Here is a 19,729-nt window from a genome sequence, read left to right on the forward strand (position 1 = left end):
CAATGACTGCCCTCTACCTAAGCCCCTCCTCTGGCAGCCATCTTCAGATTTGGTAGCACGTAAAGTGGCAGGAGGACCAGGAGAAAAGCCATAGAGGGGTTGGAGGGAGGGTTTGCATGTGAATCCATGCCAGACCCATGCTGGGGAACAACAGTTACAGGTAAGTAACTTGTTCCTTCTGCAGCTTGGGTCTGGCATGGATTCATATGCTCATGAATACAAGAATACATAGTAGTACAAACATGCACAACCACGGGAGGTGGCAAGGCTCAACATTAAGCATTACAACAACTCAACTTTAAGCATCTCTTACCACCTCACCAGGCTCACCTTGAAGCGAACAGGTTGCGCAGCACTGCCTGGCCGACTCTGAACTCCTCCCTGGAATCCCGGTCGACGCAGTGAAGGTGTGCGTCAACCTCCACGTATCAACCCTGCAGATGTCCAGCAGGGGCACAACAGATAGGAACGCCGTAGTAGCAGTGATCGCTCTGGTCCAATGGGCTCTCGGACGGCAGGGCAACGGTCGGTTTGCCAACCGGTGACAGTGCATGATGCAGCCGGAGAACCATCTGGAAATGGAAGCCTTCGAGAGGGCCTTCCCTTGGTTCACAGGGCCAAAGTTCACAAACAGCTTGTGATGTCTTTCGAAAACTCTTTGTGCAGTCCACGTAGAACTTCAGCGCTCTAGCCACATCCAGCGAGTGCAAAGTCCTCTCAGCCGGCGGCAAAGGCGACGGGAAGAAAACAATTAACACCAAGGGCTCGTTGAAATGGAAGTCCGATGGCACCTTGGGCATAAAGGATTGTTGTGACCTCAGCACTACCCTCGTCTCGTGGAATGTCAGATATGGAGGCTTACAGGGCAGGGCCTGGATCCCTCCCACTCTTCGTGCGGAGGTGATGGCCACAAGAAAAGCTGTCTTCCCTGATAGGAACTTCAGCGGTGCCGAAAGCAAGGGCTCGTATGGCAGACTCATCAGCCTGGTCAGCACTACGGTGAGCTCCCACGCCGGTGGCGGGGCTTTCACCGGCGGGAACGAGGGGAACAGTCCCTTCAGGAACTTCACCAGGCGATGGGACCACAGCGACGACCGCCCCGGAGTTCTGGTGTAGCGGGAGATAGCGGCCAGATGGATTTTGATGGAGGAATGTGCCAGCCCCACTTTGGCCAGCGACAGCAAGTACAGCAGTACTTGAGGGGCAGTGATCTGTAGAAGGTTGATCTCCTCTGCACGGCACCAGACCGAGAACCTCTTCCACTTATGTCCATAGCACTTAAGAGTCGAGGATGCCATGGCCTTTGCAAGAACTTCCTTGCATTCTGCCGGGATGTCATAGCCTCTGAACTCTAGTGCTGCAGGAGCCAGGCCTGCAGGTTCAGCGATCCCGGGTCGTGATGTAGGATTGCCTCCTTCCCTGGCGAGAAGATCTGCGTCCGTGGGCAGTTTGACTGGGGGGGACGCTGACATGTCCAGAATGTCCGGGAACCATATCTGCCTCGGCCACGCCGGTGCGACGAGGATCATCCTGCACCGGGACCGTATGAGTTGACTGATGAGTCACAGAAGCAAAGGCAACGGTGGGAACACATACAGGAACAGGCCGTCCTAGGGGAAGGAGAATGCATCGCCCATGCTCTCCGGCTGGGGAAACCTGCTGGCGAAACTCCGGCAAATGGTGTTTGTCGCCGTTGCGAACGGATCGATCTGAGGATTGTGCCACCGTCGGAATAGGAGATCCACTTGATCCTGCCGAAGTTCCCACTCGTGGCAAGAGCGCAGCTCCCGGCGACAATGTTTTTCACTCCTGCCAGATGAAAGGGTACCAGGAACATCCCCTGGGTGACGGCCCAGTGACACAGATCCTGTGCTTCCTTGGATAGGGCTGGGGATCTGGTACCTCCTTGCTTCCGGATGTAGAACATTGTGGTGGGCTTGTCGGTGAAAACCCATACCACTTTGCCCTTGAGGGATGGAAAGAAAGACCTGAGGGCCCAGAACATGGCCCGGAGCTCCAGGACGTTGATGTGCAGGGACCTCTCCTCCGGGAGCCAAAGGCCTCTTGCGTGGAGATCTCCGGTGTGTGCTCCTCATCCCTCCAGGGAGGCGTCTGTCATCACCGTTTCCTGGTGCGCCGGGGTCTGGAAGTCCATGCCCGCCGCGAGATGCGTGCGGGTGCCCCACCACCAGATCAATTGATGGAAAGTCTTGCTGAGTGGGATATTGTCTGCGAAGCTTCCCGTCGCTTGCATCCAACAGGCGTCGAGGAACTCCTGCAATGGCCGCATCCGCAACCTGCACAGACGCACTAGGTAGATGCACGATGACATCATGCCGAGCAGGGACTTGATGGACCTCACTCTGGCCACTTCCATGGTCAACAGCCGTTGTACCTTGAATAGGATCGCCCTCGTCCTTTCCTCTGACGGTGAAGCCAACCGCGCCACTGTGTTGAGTCTGGCTCCCAGAAACAGGGTGTCCTGCGACGGTACCAAGTGGGACTTCAAAAAGTTGATCGAGAATCCCAGCTCCGTGAGCAGGCAGACGGTCTTCGCTGTGTGGTCGACGGCGAGTTCTCTTGACCCTGCTAGGATGAGCCAATTGTCCATGTAGGGGTATATGTGGATCCCCTGCAGGCGCAGCCGCGCCGCTACCGGTGCCAGGCACTTGGTAAAGACCCTTGACGCCGACTTCAACCCGAAGGGCAGGGCCTTGGACTGGTAGTGCCGCCCTTGAACCACGAAACGTAGGAACTTTCGATGTCCTTTGTGTATGGGGATGTGAAAGTAAGCATCGTCCAAGTGCAGCGATGATAGAAAGTCGCTTCCTCCAGCTGTCCCAGCACATGCTGAAGGGTAATCATCCAGAACTTCTGTGCTTTGATGTATTTGTTGAGGTGTCGAAGGTCCAGGATGGGCCGCCAGCCGCCGGTCTTCTTTCGGCCGAGGAAGTCCCACGAGTATACTCCAGAGCCCCGGAGCCTCTTTGGGACGAGTTCTATCGCGCCCTTTCTCAGCATGGCTCGTACCTCCAGAAGCAGCTGTGGAACGTGGTTTTCTTTCCTGACCACAGGTGGGAAACGGGGGCACTTCCTTTGGAATTCCAGAGTGTGCCTGTGGGCCAGGCCATCCAGCACCCAACGGTCGGTGGAGATGGACTCCCACACGGCGACGAAGTTTGTCAGCCAGCCTCCCACTAGGGTGCTTAGGTGGGGGCCCGACGTCACAGCCGGTTCAGTCCTGTTTCGCCGAGGCCTTGTCACCTTGGGCTCCTTGGCGGCGACAACGGTATCCACCGGCCTCTGTAAGCTTCCTGCAACGAGGAACGGGCAGCTTGGTGGTACGACGATTAACTGTCGCCGAATCCTTTGGAGGCACCTTGGGATTTGCCTCCGGTGGTCCGAAAGGACAGCCGTTGTTGATGGAGAGTCGTCTCAGTGTCTGCTTCGATGGCCTGCAGACTCTCGTCCACCGCTTTCCCGAACAAGTTGTTTCCGTCGAAGGGCATGTCCAGCACCCTGGTCTGCACGTCCTGACGGAAGTCGGTGGCCCTGAGCCAACCGCGCCAGCACAGGCAAACACCGTTGCCCATCTGACGAAATCCGGTATCGGCGATGTCCGTCGCTACCGTGATGGCGTGATCCGACGCCACCTCGCCTTCTTGCAGGATTTCCAGGGCTTCTGCCCTCTTGTCGTCCGGGAGGAAGTCCAGGATAGGGCGATCTTGAAAAACAGCTCCCTATCATAGCGGCCACGGTCGCGAGGGCGTTTACCGCCTTGATGGTGGTTGCTGCCGATGAGATGACTCGACGTCCCATGGCGTCTAGCTTCTTTCCCTCGCTGTCCGGCGGGGAAGTGGAGGATGATGCCGTCGCCCCTGTCGCCTTCTTCTTGGCTGCCGCAGAGACTACAGAATCCAAGGTCGGTTGCACCCTGAGGCACATAGGAGTAGAGTCCGGGACCTGGTACTTCTCGTACCGGTCTCTCTTCGTAGGGACCGTGGACGGGTTCTTTAAAAGGGACAGTCCTTCATCCCATATGTCGTCCAACAGCAGGACTGAGTACCGTTTTCTTCTTGGCTTCCCGTTGTTGGTAAAGAAATCCCTCTTTCTTTTGTTCCTCGGGGCACAGCTGGAAAAGCTCAGAGGCTCTGGCGATCATGGCGTGAAAAGAGACAATTTCGTCAGGGGGGGGGGCCCGGGCGGGAGGTGACAGGAGTTCCATTCCATCGTCGCCACCATCGTCAGTCTCTGTCTTCGCCGACTCTGTCCCCATCTCCGTCCCCGTCTCCGTCTCGTCCCTCGGCGAAGGGGATGGGGGTGAAGGCTGGAGGGGAGGATGGACTCGCCTCTGCTTGCTCAGCGGGCTCCCCGACGGTCAAGGCGCCGCTGGATCATCCGCTGGGGGTAAGGGTCTGTAAAGCCATTAAGAGTGCATCCTGAGTTGTCCTGTGGCATAGACATCGGTTGCGATGGGAGCGTCGGCTGGGGCATGGGGTCCTCCGTTTCCTCCATGGCCCACGGCTCCTTGTTGCCTCCACCGTCGCTCTCTACGTCCGCCTCGTCAGGATCCTTCCCGTAGGTCCTGACCTCCTCGAACTTCTTTCTTGTCCAGGATAGCTTTGACGCCAGCCAGCTCATCCTCGGAGAAGGTATCTGAGTTTGTTAGGGCTACCGTGCCCCCCCTTTCTCGACCCGGGGTTTCACGGGGTCTTCTTGACAGGCTGGAAAGATGATTCCCTGCGGGGTGGCAGGGAAACTCTAGGCCCGGAGATTGTCTCCATTGGGGAAGCCTCCGCCAGCTTTGCCAGGGCCGCCACAACACCTTCAATCAAGGCCTTAGCCGGGTGAATAATGGCCTTCACAACCTTGGGCGCGTCTGAGGCCTTCAACTTAGGGAGAGGGTCACCGCCTCACCCCCCGTTGGCTTTCTCCATCGGGATCAACCGGGGCTTCTCCCGATGCTTACCCGGGTTCTCTGACTTCCTTTTCACTGAGCCAGAGTGTTGGCTCGTGGATGATGGTGTCGGTGACATTGCGCCCTGCCTGGCAGCCGAGGAGCCGGAACCAACGGCGCACCTGGTGCCCTCGGACTTGCGGTGCTTTGCCTTTTGTTGGGCCCCCATTGCCGGAGCGCCCTCAAAGGTCTTAGAAGACCGCTCTGACTTCTTCTTCTCACCTGCTGCTGGGCTCTTCGCCTCCAGCCAGTCATCCGAGTCGTTTATGACGGTCCTTCATGGTCCGGATGGACTTGTTCTTGCAGAACGCACAGTTCTCCTCCACGTGCGACTTGTCGGCGTGTAGGAAGTAGAGGCACCGGGAGTGCTCGTCCTCCTTAAAGACGTTCTGCAATCCACATTCTGGCCAGTTCCTAAACAGTTTGGATCCAGTAGGCATTGAATCTCCTTTGTCCTGGGCCATGTCCAAAACTGGGTAGGCCTCAAAGGTCTTCCGGAATCCTCCAAGAAGCATAATTCGATGAAAATCCACCCTTGAGGGACGTAGAAATTTCCGAAACGGGTCCCCGTTGATCGGAAGAAGAATTGGTGGAGCTTCAGGCTCGAATTGACCGAAAAAATAAGAGTAAACTCTTCGAAAAAACGCAATACGCAGTAAAAGCCCGAGAGCTACAGCACGAGGACTCCCAACACTTGAACGTGCAGTAGAAATCTGAAGATGGCTGCCAGAGGAGGGGCTTAGGTAGAGGGCAGTCATTAGCTGGAGGGAGTATGACCCAGAGACCAGTGATTGGTTAATAGTAGAAAGACAGTTCAGAAACAAAACTGATTTTTTCTTTACCGAGGATTCCCAGCCTGAGGACGGGGAATATTCATGAGCATGTGAATCCATGCCAGGCCCCATGCTGGAGAAAAGGGCCATTCTAATTTGAGGGGAAACTGGTGAGTGGCCAGTATCGGGCCCGCCTTGCCCCCCCCCGTACCACAGGGGTCTCTGCTATGCCAATTTCTTAAATGTCTCTGTCTGTTGTTCTCAACAAAACATCTTGTTCACCTCTCCTTATCGTTTCCATCAAATTTCTCGGATGTGTCAATAAAATGCACCTGATGATTCCGGCAGAGCTCTCTAGAATGACTTGAACATGTCACTACTATTTCCTCTAATATTCCATCTAAATCTTCCTGATGTTCCTCCAGCAAAACAGCCACAAGTTGCATTCCATTAATATTAATGTACACATACCCTACCTTCTTACCTCAGCAAGAAGAGCTCAGTTCATTTACATAATTTGCTGCCTCAATGTTCCCTCCAAATCTGGTGAAGTGCCCTCCAAATTATCCTGGTGATTCTCTCAAATTTCACTAGCATGCCTTAAAAATCTCCTTGATGACCCTTCAATATCATACTGAAATTCCCTTAAATCTTAATGGCATACAGAAAAATCTCCCTTATTTTCCGGAGACCTCTCAAGCTTTTCCATGTCATGCGTGAGTAGCTCATCCTGTTATGGTTTTAGTTTAGCTTTCTGATACCTGTAGTCCTATATTTACAATGTAAGCAACACAAATCCTACCATGTCTAATAGTATAGTATTTGTTTTTAAAATGTTCTCTAAGGAATGTGTCCAGTTTATAGAAACAATATGAATGACGCTGCCATGGTGAAAACATTTCTGAATATAATTTTTTGTATCAAGGAGAGGTTGTGTGTGAGGGGCAGTGTATCATGCGTATGGTAGCGTAATCTGCTCTAGTGAGACTGTTATAACGAGTTATTGAAACAGGATCTTAGGTGCCGCCCTAAATTATACCGAATTTTTACAGAAAGAGCACCAGGGATGGTCACGGACATCACTCCTTCTCCTTGATCCCCGTTATCCAGAAGCCAATCTTCAGCACAGCTATTGTCTAAATGTGTTTGTGTGTGATGTAAATTGCCTACTATGTACTAAGCGCATGTAGCCTTTATTGGTCTGTGTCAGCCACTTTTAAATGTTCCCATCAACACCAGGTTTATGTCTCAGCTATTGCTTTATTGTTCCACTATTGCAAAGCACCAAATAATGGGACTGCTGCACCAACCGTGTGGTCTTTTGTTTGTTTGAAGCACGTTATTACTCTTTAAATAAATAAATACATAAAGGAAGCGTTCTTGCCCTTGGCGTTTCATATGTCAATAGTAACTCCATTTCCAGTGTAACAAACTGTTCATCTTAGAATAGAGTTTCTAAATAACACCACTGTTCTGGCAGTGATTCATTCGATGAGCTCACAACCCCGACCATTTTACCACATAGTAGCTATTGAGAACCAGTGTTGTTTTTATGGTCAGATATTTATTTAACCAAGTCCAATTCTTTTATGAAAAGTTTAACATTTTTTAAAATGTAGTTTACATTCTTCTAGTGTTACCATTCATTTTTCCCTTATAACCTACTGTTTCCTATAGGCAGCATCTATTGATATTGATATTTTATTTCTATCGCGCTCGTACACAAGTGTTTCAGAGCGTGACAAGGCAAGGGAGGGGAACAGGGGAGAACAAAACAACAATCTTACTAGGCCCAGTGACAATGAGAATGCGCAAGTGCATGGGAGAGGGGGAGGGGAAAAGTGCATGGAAGGGGGAGAAGTGAAGAGTGCGGAGCAAAGGAGAAACAGATAAATAATAAATAAATAAATAATAAAGGCAACCAACAGTGGTAGTGCAGCCATCAATTGGCAAGGGCTGGGTATAAGTAGAAGACAGGGTAGGTCTGATAAGTGCAGGAAGAAAAGGGGTAGGAGGGATGTATGGGTACAGATACAGACCCCAGTGCAAGGGTGGCTAGGGGGCAGCACTTGTGTATAGGCGCATTACAAATGCCATATCATATCAGTGTGGGAGGGTGGCAGGGTGAGCAGGTACTTGGGCCCAGAGGACAGAGGGTGGATAGGTGCACGGTGCCAAGAGAGAACAGTTCAGCAGGGGAGAGGGGGAGCGAAGGCAGAAGCAAAGAGGAAGGTCTTGAGGTGCTTTCAGAACCGGAGATGGTTCTCCTCAAGTATCTATAGTAGCAACGGGGTCCTTTTCGTGTCTCTCTCGTTTCAGGGTAAAATGTGTTGTTATCAGTGGTAACAATTGCCTCTCTGGAATCTTTTGAAGGAAGGCACAGACTAAGCTGCCAACATTTTGCTACACTCTAAATCCACATGCTTACTAAGGTCGCTGAGTTATGTTTGGGGATGAATGTTTTTTCATCAGAGGTGTACATTTCAGTGGATAGACGCTCAACATTTTATTATTTGTTTTAAAAACATGGGCTAACCATCTCTGTAGCAACCTTTTTAGAAATGGAATCTTCTTTTGGTCGTCCGTAGATGACTAGTACCTGAGCAAGCGCAGCAACTGAGTGTGCCGCTGCCACACACATCCAATGCCACAAAAGATGGTGGTTCCTTGTTGAATGCTGCTACCATCATTCTGTGCCCTGCTAATGTCCTCCATGTTCCTCGGTACCAATAGGGCATTGCCCTTGCTGTAGTGGCTTGCCGAGCACAGCGTTGGTGCAGTGAGGACCATGTAGCTACCTCCCAGGGTTTGTAAACAAGGTAATATTGGCAGCCTTGGTGATCGACTGTATATATAAAATGCATGCTTTAATTATAATGAATGTGTTCAATTATTTACCTTTCTTTTCTTCTGTGGATGCTTCAATGTGATTCTCGCCATTTTTATTGTGTCCTGGAACTGAGAATGTACATGCAAATTCAGATGAAATCACAACACAAAAACATAGACATGTATAGATTACATTTGATAAATGATCAAATTAAAGATTTGAACTAGTGTTCACAGGTGAGCATTGTAGATAACCCCCCTCGACCGTGATTTCTGTCTTCGTTTCCCATACATCCTGGGATAAGCTGAGGATCACGTCCAAATCTACAGGGCAATACTTGGCTTCTTTTTTCTATAGAACTTGGCCTCACAGAGAGTCCATATCGCTTTTAAATCAAAGGAGTAACCCTGATTGGTCAGTCATTTTCCGGATCATGATAGTGGCCCTAAAGGCCATATGAAAATAAGCATGTATCCCTGTGTTCATGTTAAATCTGTACATTTAGCACATCATGCTTTTGGAAGCCTATGTTGTGATTGAGAAGCAGCACTTTTTCAACTGGATTTACTCTTCACAGAAGCAAATTCAGATGAATGAATTAGGCACAAAAGTAGTGTTATTGAAAGACGAGCTGATTTTAGCGGCCTTCTGTAAAAAAATCAAGAAAGTATACAAGCTCTATCCAAATCTATCAATTCTTAACAAAGCGAGCATATTTTGTTGTATCCCCAGTGTATCTTTTACAGAGAACGGCGTACATCAAGCGCATTGTAACCCCTACGAATTAAGACACAGACTAAGCCAATTCCTAGGACATCAGCATCACCCATGTTTTAGTAATCCCCCAGAGACCGAACACAATTCTCTTTGTTGTAGTGATGTAAATGGGATGGTTTCATGTAACAAAACCATTGCAATTCAGCAAGTGTTGGAAGCCAGACCCTGTTGTGCAACCCATGACAACACTGGATGACATCACTGATAACATGTATTACATCAATGATGACATCACTGGAAAATGAAGCATGCTGATGACAGCCATGGCCTGCTGACACATTGCCTTTGCCAAGGCATTCAAATCAGCTACTGGGCCTGGCCAAAGCATGTTTCTGTGCCACTGTTCAAGGCTGTAGCCACACTGGCCACACTGGCCACACTGCCCTAGACATGCCCTTTGGCCATGCCCCAGGTACCGCCTGGCTATCTGAAGGCCACTTCACAGTCAGACCCAGTGGCTATTTTACTCCAACAAAGCGTGAATGGTTATGATAAATGTATATTAGCGTTCACTACAAATGTGTCTATTCAATATGTTTGGAGTTAGTGTCCCATTTTTGAAGTCTATGGAGCTCCAGGACATTTTGGCGTATTTATCAAGATCAGTAATTCCATCATTGTACATCTGCTAATTTTTGCTGGCGAAGTACAGGATGCATCTCCAGCTTTCTGGAGTTCGGAAAGTTTTTTCTTTTCATACATCACAGAGGTCCTATTCAAAATGATCAGGGTGTTTCATACCATAGGATTTTTTCCCCATTATGGGTCTGTGGCTCACTGATCATTGCTTGTGGCTATGGCCAGTGCCCACTTTATGATAATGAGAAGCAGTGAAGAGAATGGGTGCAATATTTGGTGTTTAAGCACATGTTTTGAAAATAGCTTTTCGTAAGCCCCTTTGGTTCTTGTGTGAATTTACTACACATTTACTGCAGGAATGGCTAAAATCAATAGAAAAAAATACACCATTTCATTTCTGAAAAGCCTCAGTTGCTGCAATGCACCATGGGAGATCTACTAAACAAATGTGCCATATGTCGCCAAGAGGAACATCTGCCCTGCATGATGCCCTTTTTTTAAAAATATGAAGCAAATCCATTCAGCAGTTCATGCTCTGCGTCCGTTCAATGAATGCACATTTTCTGCTCTGTTAAAAAAAATGCTAAGGGTGTGAACAACACTTTTATTCAATGCTTTATCATTTTTAAGCCGTGGCAAGAATTTGCACATAACTTTCCAAATTTCGATGGCCCAGGGAAGAAAATGTAATTGGAAAATGTAATACAGATATGTCAAACAAATCAAAAAAGTTATTAGCAAAATAATTTTAGCGAAGTCCCGGGATCTTAGTTTCACCTTAACTGTATGACTGTCACCATATATAATTACACGCCCCCCGGTAGCAGCCCTGTAGTTATGGTTAAGTTGCTAAACCCATAGGAAGACCACTTATTCAGTGGCTTATAACTTCGCTCCCCCTGGAGGAATCCTCACCAAACTTTGCAAAAAAAGTATATGGCCCGCTCTGAATTTTATAGGAGAGTCCCACATTTTTTTTCTTCCGTAGACTGAATAGGCGAAAACTTTGCACACGGCTACAGCCTGAACGGCTGGACGGATTTGCACCAAATAGGGCTTGGGCCAGAAAGCGTGCTTTTGTGTGTTTAGTGGAAATCCGACCAGTACTTTTGTTGCAAAGAACTGAAATGTACGTCTCAAAAAATTAGTGCTATCTGGCTCCGCTCCGCTTACCCATTTCCCTGTTCGTTCCGCTGACAGAAGTCTCCTTGGCTTGCAGTACGCTGTGCTGTCAGCGAACTTTGGACCCGGCCGGTGGTTGGCTGAAGGGAAGTATGCTGTGCGTCAACATTTTTGGGAAACGCTGCCATGATGTATCGGAGGACAGTGCAGCGCCGAAAGGGACTGGCATACAGAATGTACGCCATATGGTGGTGGGAAGAGGGGATGGAAAGGGTGGGGGAGAGAGAAGTGGTTCATCTGAGATTTGTGATTATTAGGTGGACAAAGAGGGTGGTGTGCCTGCAGTATCCATGCGTACTGCACCAATTTGCCGGTCCCTGAACAGGCGACTACCATATGTGGTGAATGTAGGCAGCTTTCGCTAGGACACGATAGCTTGTGCTGCAACCTCTTACCGTGCTGACTGGTGGTAGCTGAATGGCAGACGGGGAGTGCATTGCAAAACATATATTACGCCATGTGACAGTGGGAAGAAGGGATGGAAAGGGTGGGGGAGTGAGAAGTGATTCATCTGAGATATGTCAATAGGTGAACGAAGATGTTGATGTGGCTGCAGTATCCGTGTGTACAGCGCCAATGCGCGGGTCTCTGCACAGCCGACTGCCATGTGTGCTGCATGCAGACAGCTTCGTTACCGCACGATAGCTGGTGCAGAGACCTCTATCCGTGGTGACTGGTGGGAGTTCATTTACAGAAGGGGAGTGTATTGCACATGACATGCACATTGTAAGATAGCGTGTACTCCGGTTTGTTGCGTGTGGTAAACCCGTAGCCCATTCCATGCATGGATGGAGGCCTTGCACCGACAACTATGTGCCGTGGTTGCAATTAGGTTTCACATTGTTGCCATCTGTGTGTGGTTCGTCATCATTGCATACATTGTTTATTCCATGGGTGTGGTGCTACTTAGCACATCCTACAGTGTTTACTCCATGGCTGCAACTACTGGAGTGAACAGTTCTGCAGTGAGTGCACTGAGTGCAGTGTTGCAATACTGTCAGTATAGAAGAGGGTAGGGTTGAAGTGCATCTTCTATGTGCATGGATAATGTAGTGTATGAAGTGGGTGCCATATTCAAATAGTGTGTGCATAGAAGTGGATAGGGGTGAACTCCATATTCCATAGGATTGCGTAGTGTCCATTGCGCGGAGTGCTGCCTACTGTACTCCACTATGAGATACCGCTTTTGTGCACTGAATAGAGTACGGCATGTGGTGGTGGGAAGAAGGGATGGAAAGGGTGGAAGAGTGAGAAGTGGTGCATATGAGATATGTCAATAGGTGAACAAAAACGTGTATGTACCTGCATTATCCGTGCCTACAGCGCAAATTCGCAGGTCTCGGCAGAGGGTATTACCGTGTGTGCTGAATGCAGGCAGACTTCGTTACTGCAGGATAGCTGCTGCGGACACCTCTTTGCATGGTGACTGGTGGGAGCTCAATTGCAGACGGAGAGTGCATCGGACATGATATGCACATTTTAAGATACTGGGCCTCATTACGACCCAGGCGGTAAGTTACCGCCTGGGTCGTACCTTTACCACCATGGCGTAAACTACGTTTACGCCATGGTGGTTGGCGGACTTACCGCCCCATTCCGAGGTGAGTGGGGCGGTAAGTCCCCATTAACCCATTTACCCTTCCCCATTCCCATTTTTGCCCCATAGGGCATAATGGGAGTGGGGAAGGCGTTAATTACGCCACCGTAAATTACGGTGGCGTAATTAACAACAAGGTCCCTTAGCGCCATGGATTTTAACACCTGCTAAAAGCAGGTGTTAAAACCTCCATGGCGCTAAGGGACCTCGGAATCAGGCGGTAAGGGTCGGCGCTGTTTACGCCGCCGTAAACCCCTTACCGCCTGGGTCCTAATGAGGCCCACTGTGTATTGCAGTGTTTTGCATGTGGTAAGCTGCACGGATGGAGGCCTTGCACCGACAACTATGTGCCGTGGTTGCAATTAGGTTTGACATGGTTGCCTTCTGTGTGTGGTTCCTCAGCATTGCCTACATTGTTCATTCGATGGGTGTGGTGCTTATTAGCACATCCTACACTGTTTACTCCTTGGCTGCAGCTCATGGAGTAAACAGTTCTGCAGTGTGTGCACTGAGTGCGGTGTTGGAATACTGTCAGTATAGAAGAGTGTAAGGTTGAAGTGCATCTTCTATGTGCATGGATACTGCAGTGTGTGAATTGGGCGTAATTCTTCAATAGTGTGGGCATAGAAGTGGATACAGGTTAAACTGCATATCACATAGGATTGGGTAGTGTCCATTGCGGGGGGTGCTGACTACTGCACTGCTGTATGAGGTATTGATTTTGTGTACTGAATAGAGTGCTGGGAGCCATACTATCTGCATGAAAGTGGGTATGGGTGCTGGAGGCTGTGTTATGTTTGTAGATTCTGCTAACTGTCACATGTTTCCTTGCATAGCTGTGTTACAATGCAGAGGTTGGGTAGCACTGCGGTGGCTGTGGTACGTGTGTGGAGTGTGGTATTTGGGCACATGTTGCCATGCATGGCTGCATTAAGTTGCGGTGGGTGTGGGCAAAGCCTAGGCTAATGGGTGCATGGCCAAAGGCTGTAAGCCATGGGCCATGCACCCAATAATCTAGGCCTTGTCCACACGCACCGCAGCAATGCAGTTTAGACTGCATCTGTCAGAGGGTGCTCACCTTTACAGAATGGTTGTGGAGCAAATTTTAGACGTGATAGAGAACCAGAAGTCAGCTGACATGCATATACTGTTGGATGGTTCGGCTGGCAGTAACACCATTGTATGTGAATGAAAGTGGGTAGGGGTGCCGGAAGCTGTGTTAAGTTTGTAGATTCTGCTAAAAGGTGCATCTTTTTATGCATACCTGTATAACCGTGCAGAGATTGGGTAGGAGTGCCGGTGGCTACGGTACATGTGTGGATTGTGGTACTTGGTGACATGTTGCCATGCATGGCTGGATTACATTGCAATGGGTGTGGCCAAGGCCTAGACTATTGGGTGCATGGCCGTAGGCCGTAGGCCATGCACCCAAAAGTCACGGCCTTCACCACACCCACCGCAGCAATGCAGCTTTGACTGCATCTCTCAGATGATGGTCACCTTTAAAGAATGGTTGTGGAGCACATTTTACTTTGCATAGAGCACCAGAAGTGCGCTGACATGCATATATTGTTCATTCCATGGGTGCAGTCATTTTTAGAACATCCTACGGTTTTCGTGTACGGCTGGAGATTGTGGAGTGAAAAGTCTTGCAGTGTGCCCACTGGGTGCAGTGTTGGAACACTGTCAGTATAGAAGAGGGTAGGGTTGAAGTGAATCTTGTATGTGCTTGGATATTCTGGTTTCTGTAGCTTCCTGGGAGTAAGCCTAATGTTGTGAAGATTGTGTGGTTTGGTTGCCTGTGACATAATACTTTGTGAATGGAAGGGGGTAGGGGTGGTGAAGGCAGCGGTATGTTTTTGGTATCTGCTAACTGTTATATTTTTGCATGCATTGCTGTGTTATGGTGCTGGGGTTGGGTGGAAGTACTGCTGCCTATGATACATTTGTGGATTGTGGTTTCCGGCCACATGTTCGCATGCATGGCTACATTATATTGTGATGGGTGTGGGCAAGCAGTAGACTCTTGTATGCATGGTCAAAGGTGTGATGGGTGCCAGTCTGGATGATTTTGGATGCTGAGATGCAGTCAAAACTGCCTTGTTGCTGTGGGTGTGGCCAAGGCCTAGACTATTCGGTGCATGGCCAAAGGCCATAGGCCGTAGGCCATGCACCCAAAAGCCAAGGCCTGCACCACACAGCGAAAAAGCAGACGCAAAGAGAAAGGCTTTGAGGTGCTTCTGGACCCGGCAATGGTTCTCCTCAAGTTTCAGGGAGGCAGGGAGGCTGTTGCAGAGGGAGGCCCCAGCCATAAAAAGACATCTACCACCAACTGGTAGCTTGCAGAAGTGACTGACCCTGAGAGAGTTGGAGGCGGATGAGGGAAGAGCTTGAGCAGGGAGATATATAGGAAGTGAGAATTGAAGGTATTGAGGTCCCAGGTCCCAGAAGGCCTTGTGCATAATGCAGAGGGTTTTCACCTTATTCCTCGCAGCCACTGGGAGCTACTGCAGACATTTCAGTGCAGGAGAGATTCCATCTCTGGGCTTGAGGCCAAGGCCAAGTCGCGCAGTCCTCTTCTGGGTGAGTTGCAGAGGGCAGAGAGTAAAAGCGGGCAGATTTAAAAAGAGCCTGTTTCAATTGTCCAGCCTAGACAGAAGCACAGCTGTGCAGACAGTGACCTTTTGGGAACTTGCTTTAGGTTGGTAAAATAGATTCAGTGCTGCTTTTGGTGGCATATTTTTACAATTTATGTAGGAGATGAGTTAGTGGGGAAAACAATTGGTAGCAATGTAGGAAGAAAAGCAGAGAGTTCCTGTTCGATATTACAATGGCCCTCATTACGACCCTGGCGGAATTCGAAAAACGATGGCGGAAATGTAATACCGCCATCGAATACCGCCCGTTGCGATTATGACCCGTCACCGTAAAGTACGATGCCATTAGCGACACCGTAGTGAACGCCAACGCTAACTGCACCAAGTACGCGCACGCGCGCCTTGCAAAACCGTAATTTCCGCCATGGCGCAACGGTACGCGAATTCTGACCCTAGCGGACATTTACTTAACGCCATCAAGCATGGCGGAAAGTACCATTCCGCCATGGTGAGAATTACGGCATCGCGAACCAACCGTAAATGGCCCTACTGAGTGCCTGTACTCCACTCCCTGCCCACATTGCACAACTCCTCGTAGGCGCAATGTAGTCACACTATGCAACCAGTGAAATGAACAAGTCACCCATGCATGCCAACGAACAAATGCATGCAGGGGCTCCAAGTGCCTTGTGAGTGGCCATCCATATTTGGCATGTCACCATTGCCGTACTGATGCAGCACAGGCATTTGAAGGTTCAAGTACAACAAAATGAACTGAAATATTCCATGAGACAAAACAACAATAGTCCCCCATCGCTTGCCACCAGTGCAAATCAACATTCAAAGCAGTATCCTGAGGGAGACTGCACCAGCCCTGTACTCCTGCCAGTAGACAAACCAACCATCAGCACAAGCATGTACCACACAAGTTGGCAGAGTGACTGAGCAGCCAGGCTCATCTCAAGAGGGGCCAATGGGAGCTGTAGGGCACAGATGGCACGAATACAGAAGCAACACCAATGGACCTGACCTCAGTCTCCCTCCAAGAAACGCACGCAAACACAGGCACCTGTGACCAGCCATTTTCTGATAATCCCATCATTCCACCAATCCACCTGGCTGACCGGCATCTGTTGCACAAAAGCTAATCCCCCGCCCCTGAGCATGACAGCATAAAAACAGTCATAATGGCAGCCCCATCCCTGACCTTACTGGGCTTCGTAGGCAAACGCGGCCAGTACAGTACCACACAACTCTACTCAGAAGCCGGAACCCAATGCAGATCATCTCACAATACATCGCGCCACAAATCGGAATATGCTACATTACTAGCAAAGAATAACGCTACACGGTTAATATCTGAATATACATTTAATGCACATCAAAATCACCAAGCCCATACAGCTATTTGCTCATAAACTCCCAAATAATTTTCATTACTGTGGGCTGCATCTGCAATAAATGACCAGCTACTTCTTGTGTGACGCCCTGTTCCTTCATGGTACACAGGGGCTACATTTACGGTCAAAAAGGCAACATGGAAGCGCCTAGAACCGCAGGGCCATCCCATGAAGTAGGCACTAGTCCAGCTGAAGGGTCGATATGTTGCTCCTAGCCACTAGTACTGCGTAAGGGCATGTGGCCCATTGGCGATCGTCCCATAAGATCGTAATGGTGCTCCACTGATTAACTCGAAGCTGCAGGTGTCGACTGTAAAAGCCATCTGCAGGAGTGGCGTACAGATGGCAGCGGCAAAAGGGGAGGAGATACCTGTCACCCAAATGAAAAAAAAATAATAGTATGGGCATCCGAACTTCATATGTATTACTCACTTCATTCAACACACTAAATCTACAACCATATGCATGCTAGCCCACTCAAAAGGATCAATTTCACCCAAAAATCACTTGTGAATCATAACGATATAAAACGAGGTGAATACACTATTACAAACAAGTGTTTGTGTGCATGCGTCTGTTAAAACAGAATCCATTAGATGGGATTAGTAACGTGCATAGACACAAGTGTCTGAAGGCGCGTCGAGAGAGGGAGGGTTCAACAAGGGCAGATAGACGATGGTCCCACTATGGCAGCTTTGCATCACATAGCGCAGGGGAAGGGGATAGATTCCAAAAAGCCATGTACATGGCAAACTCTCAATTAAATCATCTGTCCATGCATCCATTCATCATTCCCTCATCCCGGTATAAAAACGCCTGAATATTTACTCACATAACATTTGAAATTTCCATTGAGTCTGTGCGTAATGCAGTCTGCAAAATCCACTGTGCTCCTGCCCGGATTTCTAGTGTAGTGAAGTAACATGTATTTGGGAACGTCCTGCCTTATCGTCAACTACGCTATTGCGCATCCCATTCAATTCATATCAATCATTGCATTCTCGTCATGGGCCCTGTCCCAAGGACATTCAACAATAGAACGTTATATTTCCAGTCAGACCTGTGGGCGTCTCCTCGCCACTAGTTGAAAACCAAAAGCGCTGTCCTTCGAATTCCTCATTTGCAACATCACGTCGAAAAGGCATCTGTGAACGCTTGAATTCACTAATACATCTATGCAGTGCGGCTGTGTGTGAAAATGGTAACTGGCTTCAATCACTAATGGGACTCCCCGCCCGTCGGTGAACGTCGGTACAGTGCTGCATGAGGGTCCACCGTTGATCGAGTACTACATTCCACTGACCCTTCACAAGTTTGTTCGCGACTGCAAATATAGTATGTGAAACAATGGGACCATAGCAGAATTAACATATAAACCAATATTTCATTGCCATCGGGATTAAATACATGATTGTAATTGCAAGATGCTATGCGTCAAATTGCAGCGTTGTGTGCGGGACGTGCTCGCCCAAAAGTTATTGCAGCTGGCACAGGTGGAATGAATCACCACAGGTGGAGGCTATACAGCCTGAAAACACATAAATTGCACACCCAACCCCCTCCCACAACCACACCCACTCCAAAATGCTACCGGCAGGACTAGCGATGTTGGGCCTGGGGGACCTGATAGCACTGCAAGTACTCCAACTTCAAGAAGAAGACGAACACCAACAACTACAACAACCGGCCGCACAGAGGAGACGCAGGAGGAGGAGGAGGGCAAGGCAGGGGCAGCAAGGCCCACCAGCACAGCCACTACCACCACGCAGGCAGCCCGCAATCCCACGCCTCCGAGCAAATCCGTTCAACCTCACTGCTGAGCAGATCCACACCCTCTACCGTTTGGACCGGGACACCATAACCGTCATTGTCAACATGACACATGCTGACCTTGTCAGCATGATAGATAGCCCAACCGCCATCCCACCCCTACTGAAGGTGGTGTCTGTACTCCACTTCCTGGCCACAGGCACCTACCAGCACACAGTCGGACAGTTGCATGGCATTTCACAGCCACTATTGTCACGGACACTATTCCAAGTGCTTGATGCCCTCCTGAAGCACACAGACGACTACATCTCTTTACCACGCTCGGAGCAGGAGATTACAAACACAAAAGTGGGATTCCATGCACTTGGCGGCATACCGGGTTGCATTGGTGCCATCGACTGCACCCATGTGGAATTGGTTGTCCCACATGCCATGGAGGTCCAGTACCGCAACCGGAAACAATATCATTCTATCAACGTACAAATGGTGTGTGACTCCAACAGGATCTTTACACATTGTTGTGCCCGATTTCCAGGATCAACCCATGATTCTATGGTCTTGAGGAACTCTACAATACCACGCTACATGGAGCGACACGCAGGGCACCGATCCTGGCTACTCGGTGAGTCTCATTCAATGCATGAGAATGTGGGGTACGTGATGCGTCAATGACCTGGCAGGAAGGGGGGGGGATGCGTACGTAGCAATGTCATTCCACAAACATCCTTTATTGTCCACATACAGGTGATGCCGGGCATCCACTGAAGAGATGGCTCCTTACACCAATCCGGAACCCACAGAACCAGCATGAGGAGGACTACAACCATGCCCACTTACGTACCCGTGTAGTCATAGAACAGGCATTCGGCCTACTGAAGGCTCGTTTTCCGCTGCCTCAGCAGGTCTGGCGGGGCACTCCTGTACCGCCATGAGAAGGTTGCAAAGATGGTCATGGCATGTGTCATGCTACACAACATGTGCGTACGTAGAAATGTGGCCATGCCCCCTGACGCAGAACTGCAAGCACCTGAAGATGGTCATGGTGAGGGTGGGGATGTGGCAGCACCTCAAGGAGTCCGCGAGGCACAGGAGGCCCGTGAAATTCGTCAGAATCTCATAGATGCATGCTTCTAGCACTCACGCCTGGTGGCTGTTACATGGACACGGGACTTGTGGCACTGTGTGTGTCTGGAACATGCACAATGTGGACTGTACGCCAAGAAAGGCCTCGTACACAAAAATCAATGTCCACACATCTCATTGGATG

General features: G+C 49.5%; 1 protein-coding gene across 4 annotated transcripts in view; it reads right to left on the reverse strand.

Annotated features, from left to right (window-relative positions):
* Positions 1-19,729, reverse strand: part of PECAM1 (platelet and endothelial cell adhesion molecule 1) — a 1,005,718-nt gene that overhangs the window by 495,415 nt on the left and 490,574 nt on the right. For all 4 annotated transcript variants that reach the window (XM_069654996.1, XM_069654995.1, XM_069654997.1 and 1 more), the window contains exon 12: positions 8,629-8,688. In XM_069654996.1, the coding sequence (XP_069511097.1) occupies positions 8,629-8,688 (60 nt within the window). The remainder of the gene's footprint in view (positions 1-8,628; positions 8,689-19,729) is intronic.

This window comes from Ambystoma mexicanum, chromosome 3q (assembly GCF_040938575.1).
Source record: "Ambystoma mexicanum isolate Mex_15411 chromosome 3q, UKY_AmexF1_1, whole genome shotgun sequence".
Lineage (NCBI taxonomy): Eukaryota > Metazoa > Chordata > Amphibia > Caudata > Ambystomatidae > Ambystoma > Ambystoma mexicanum.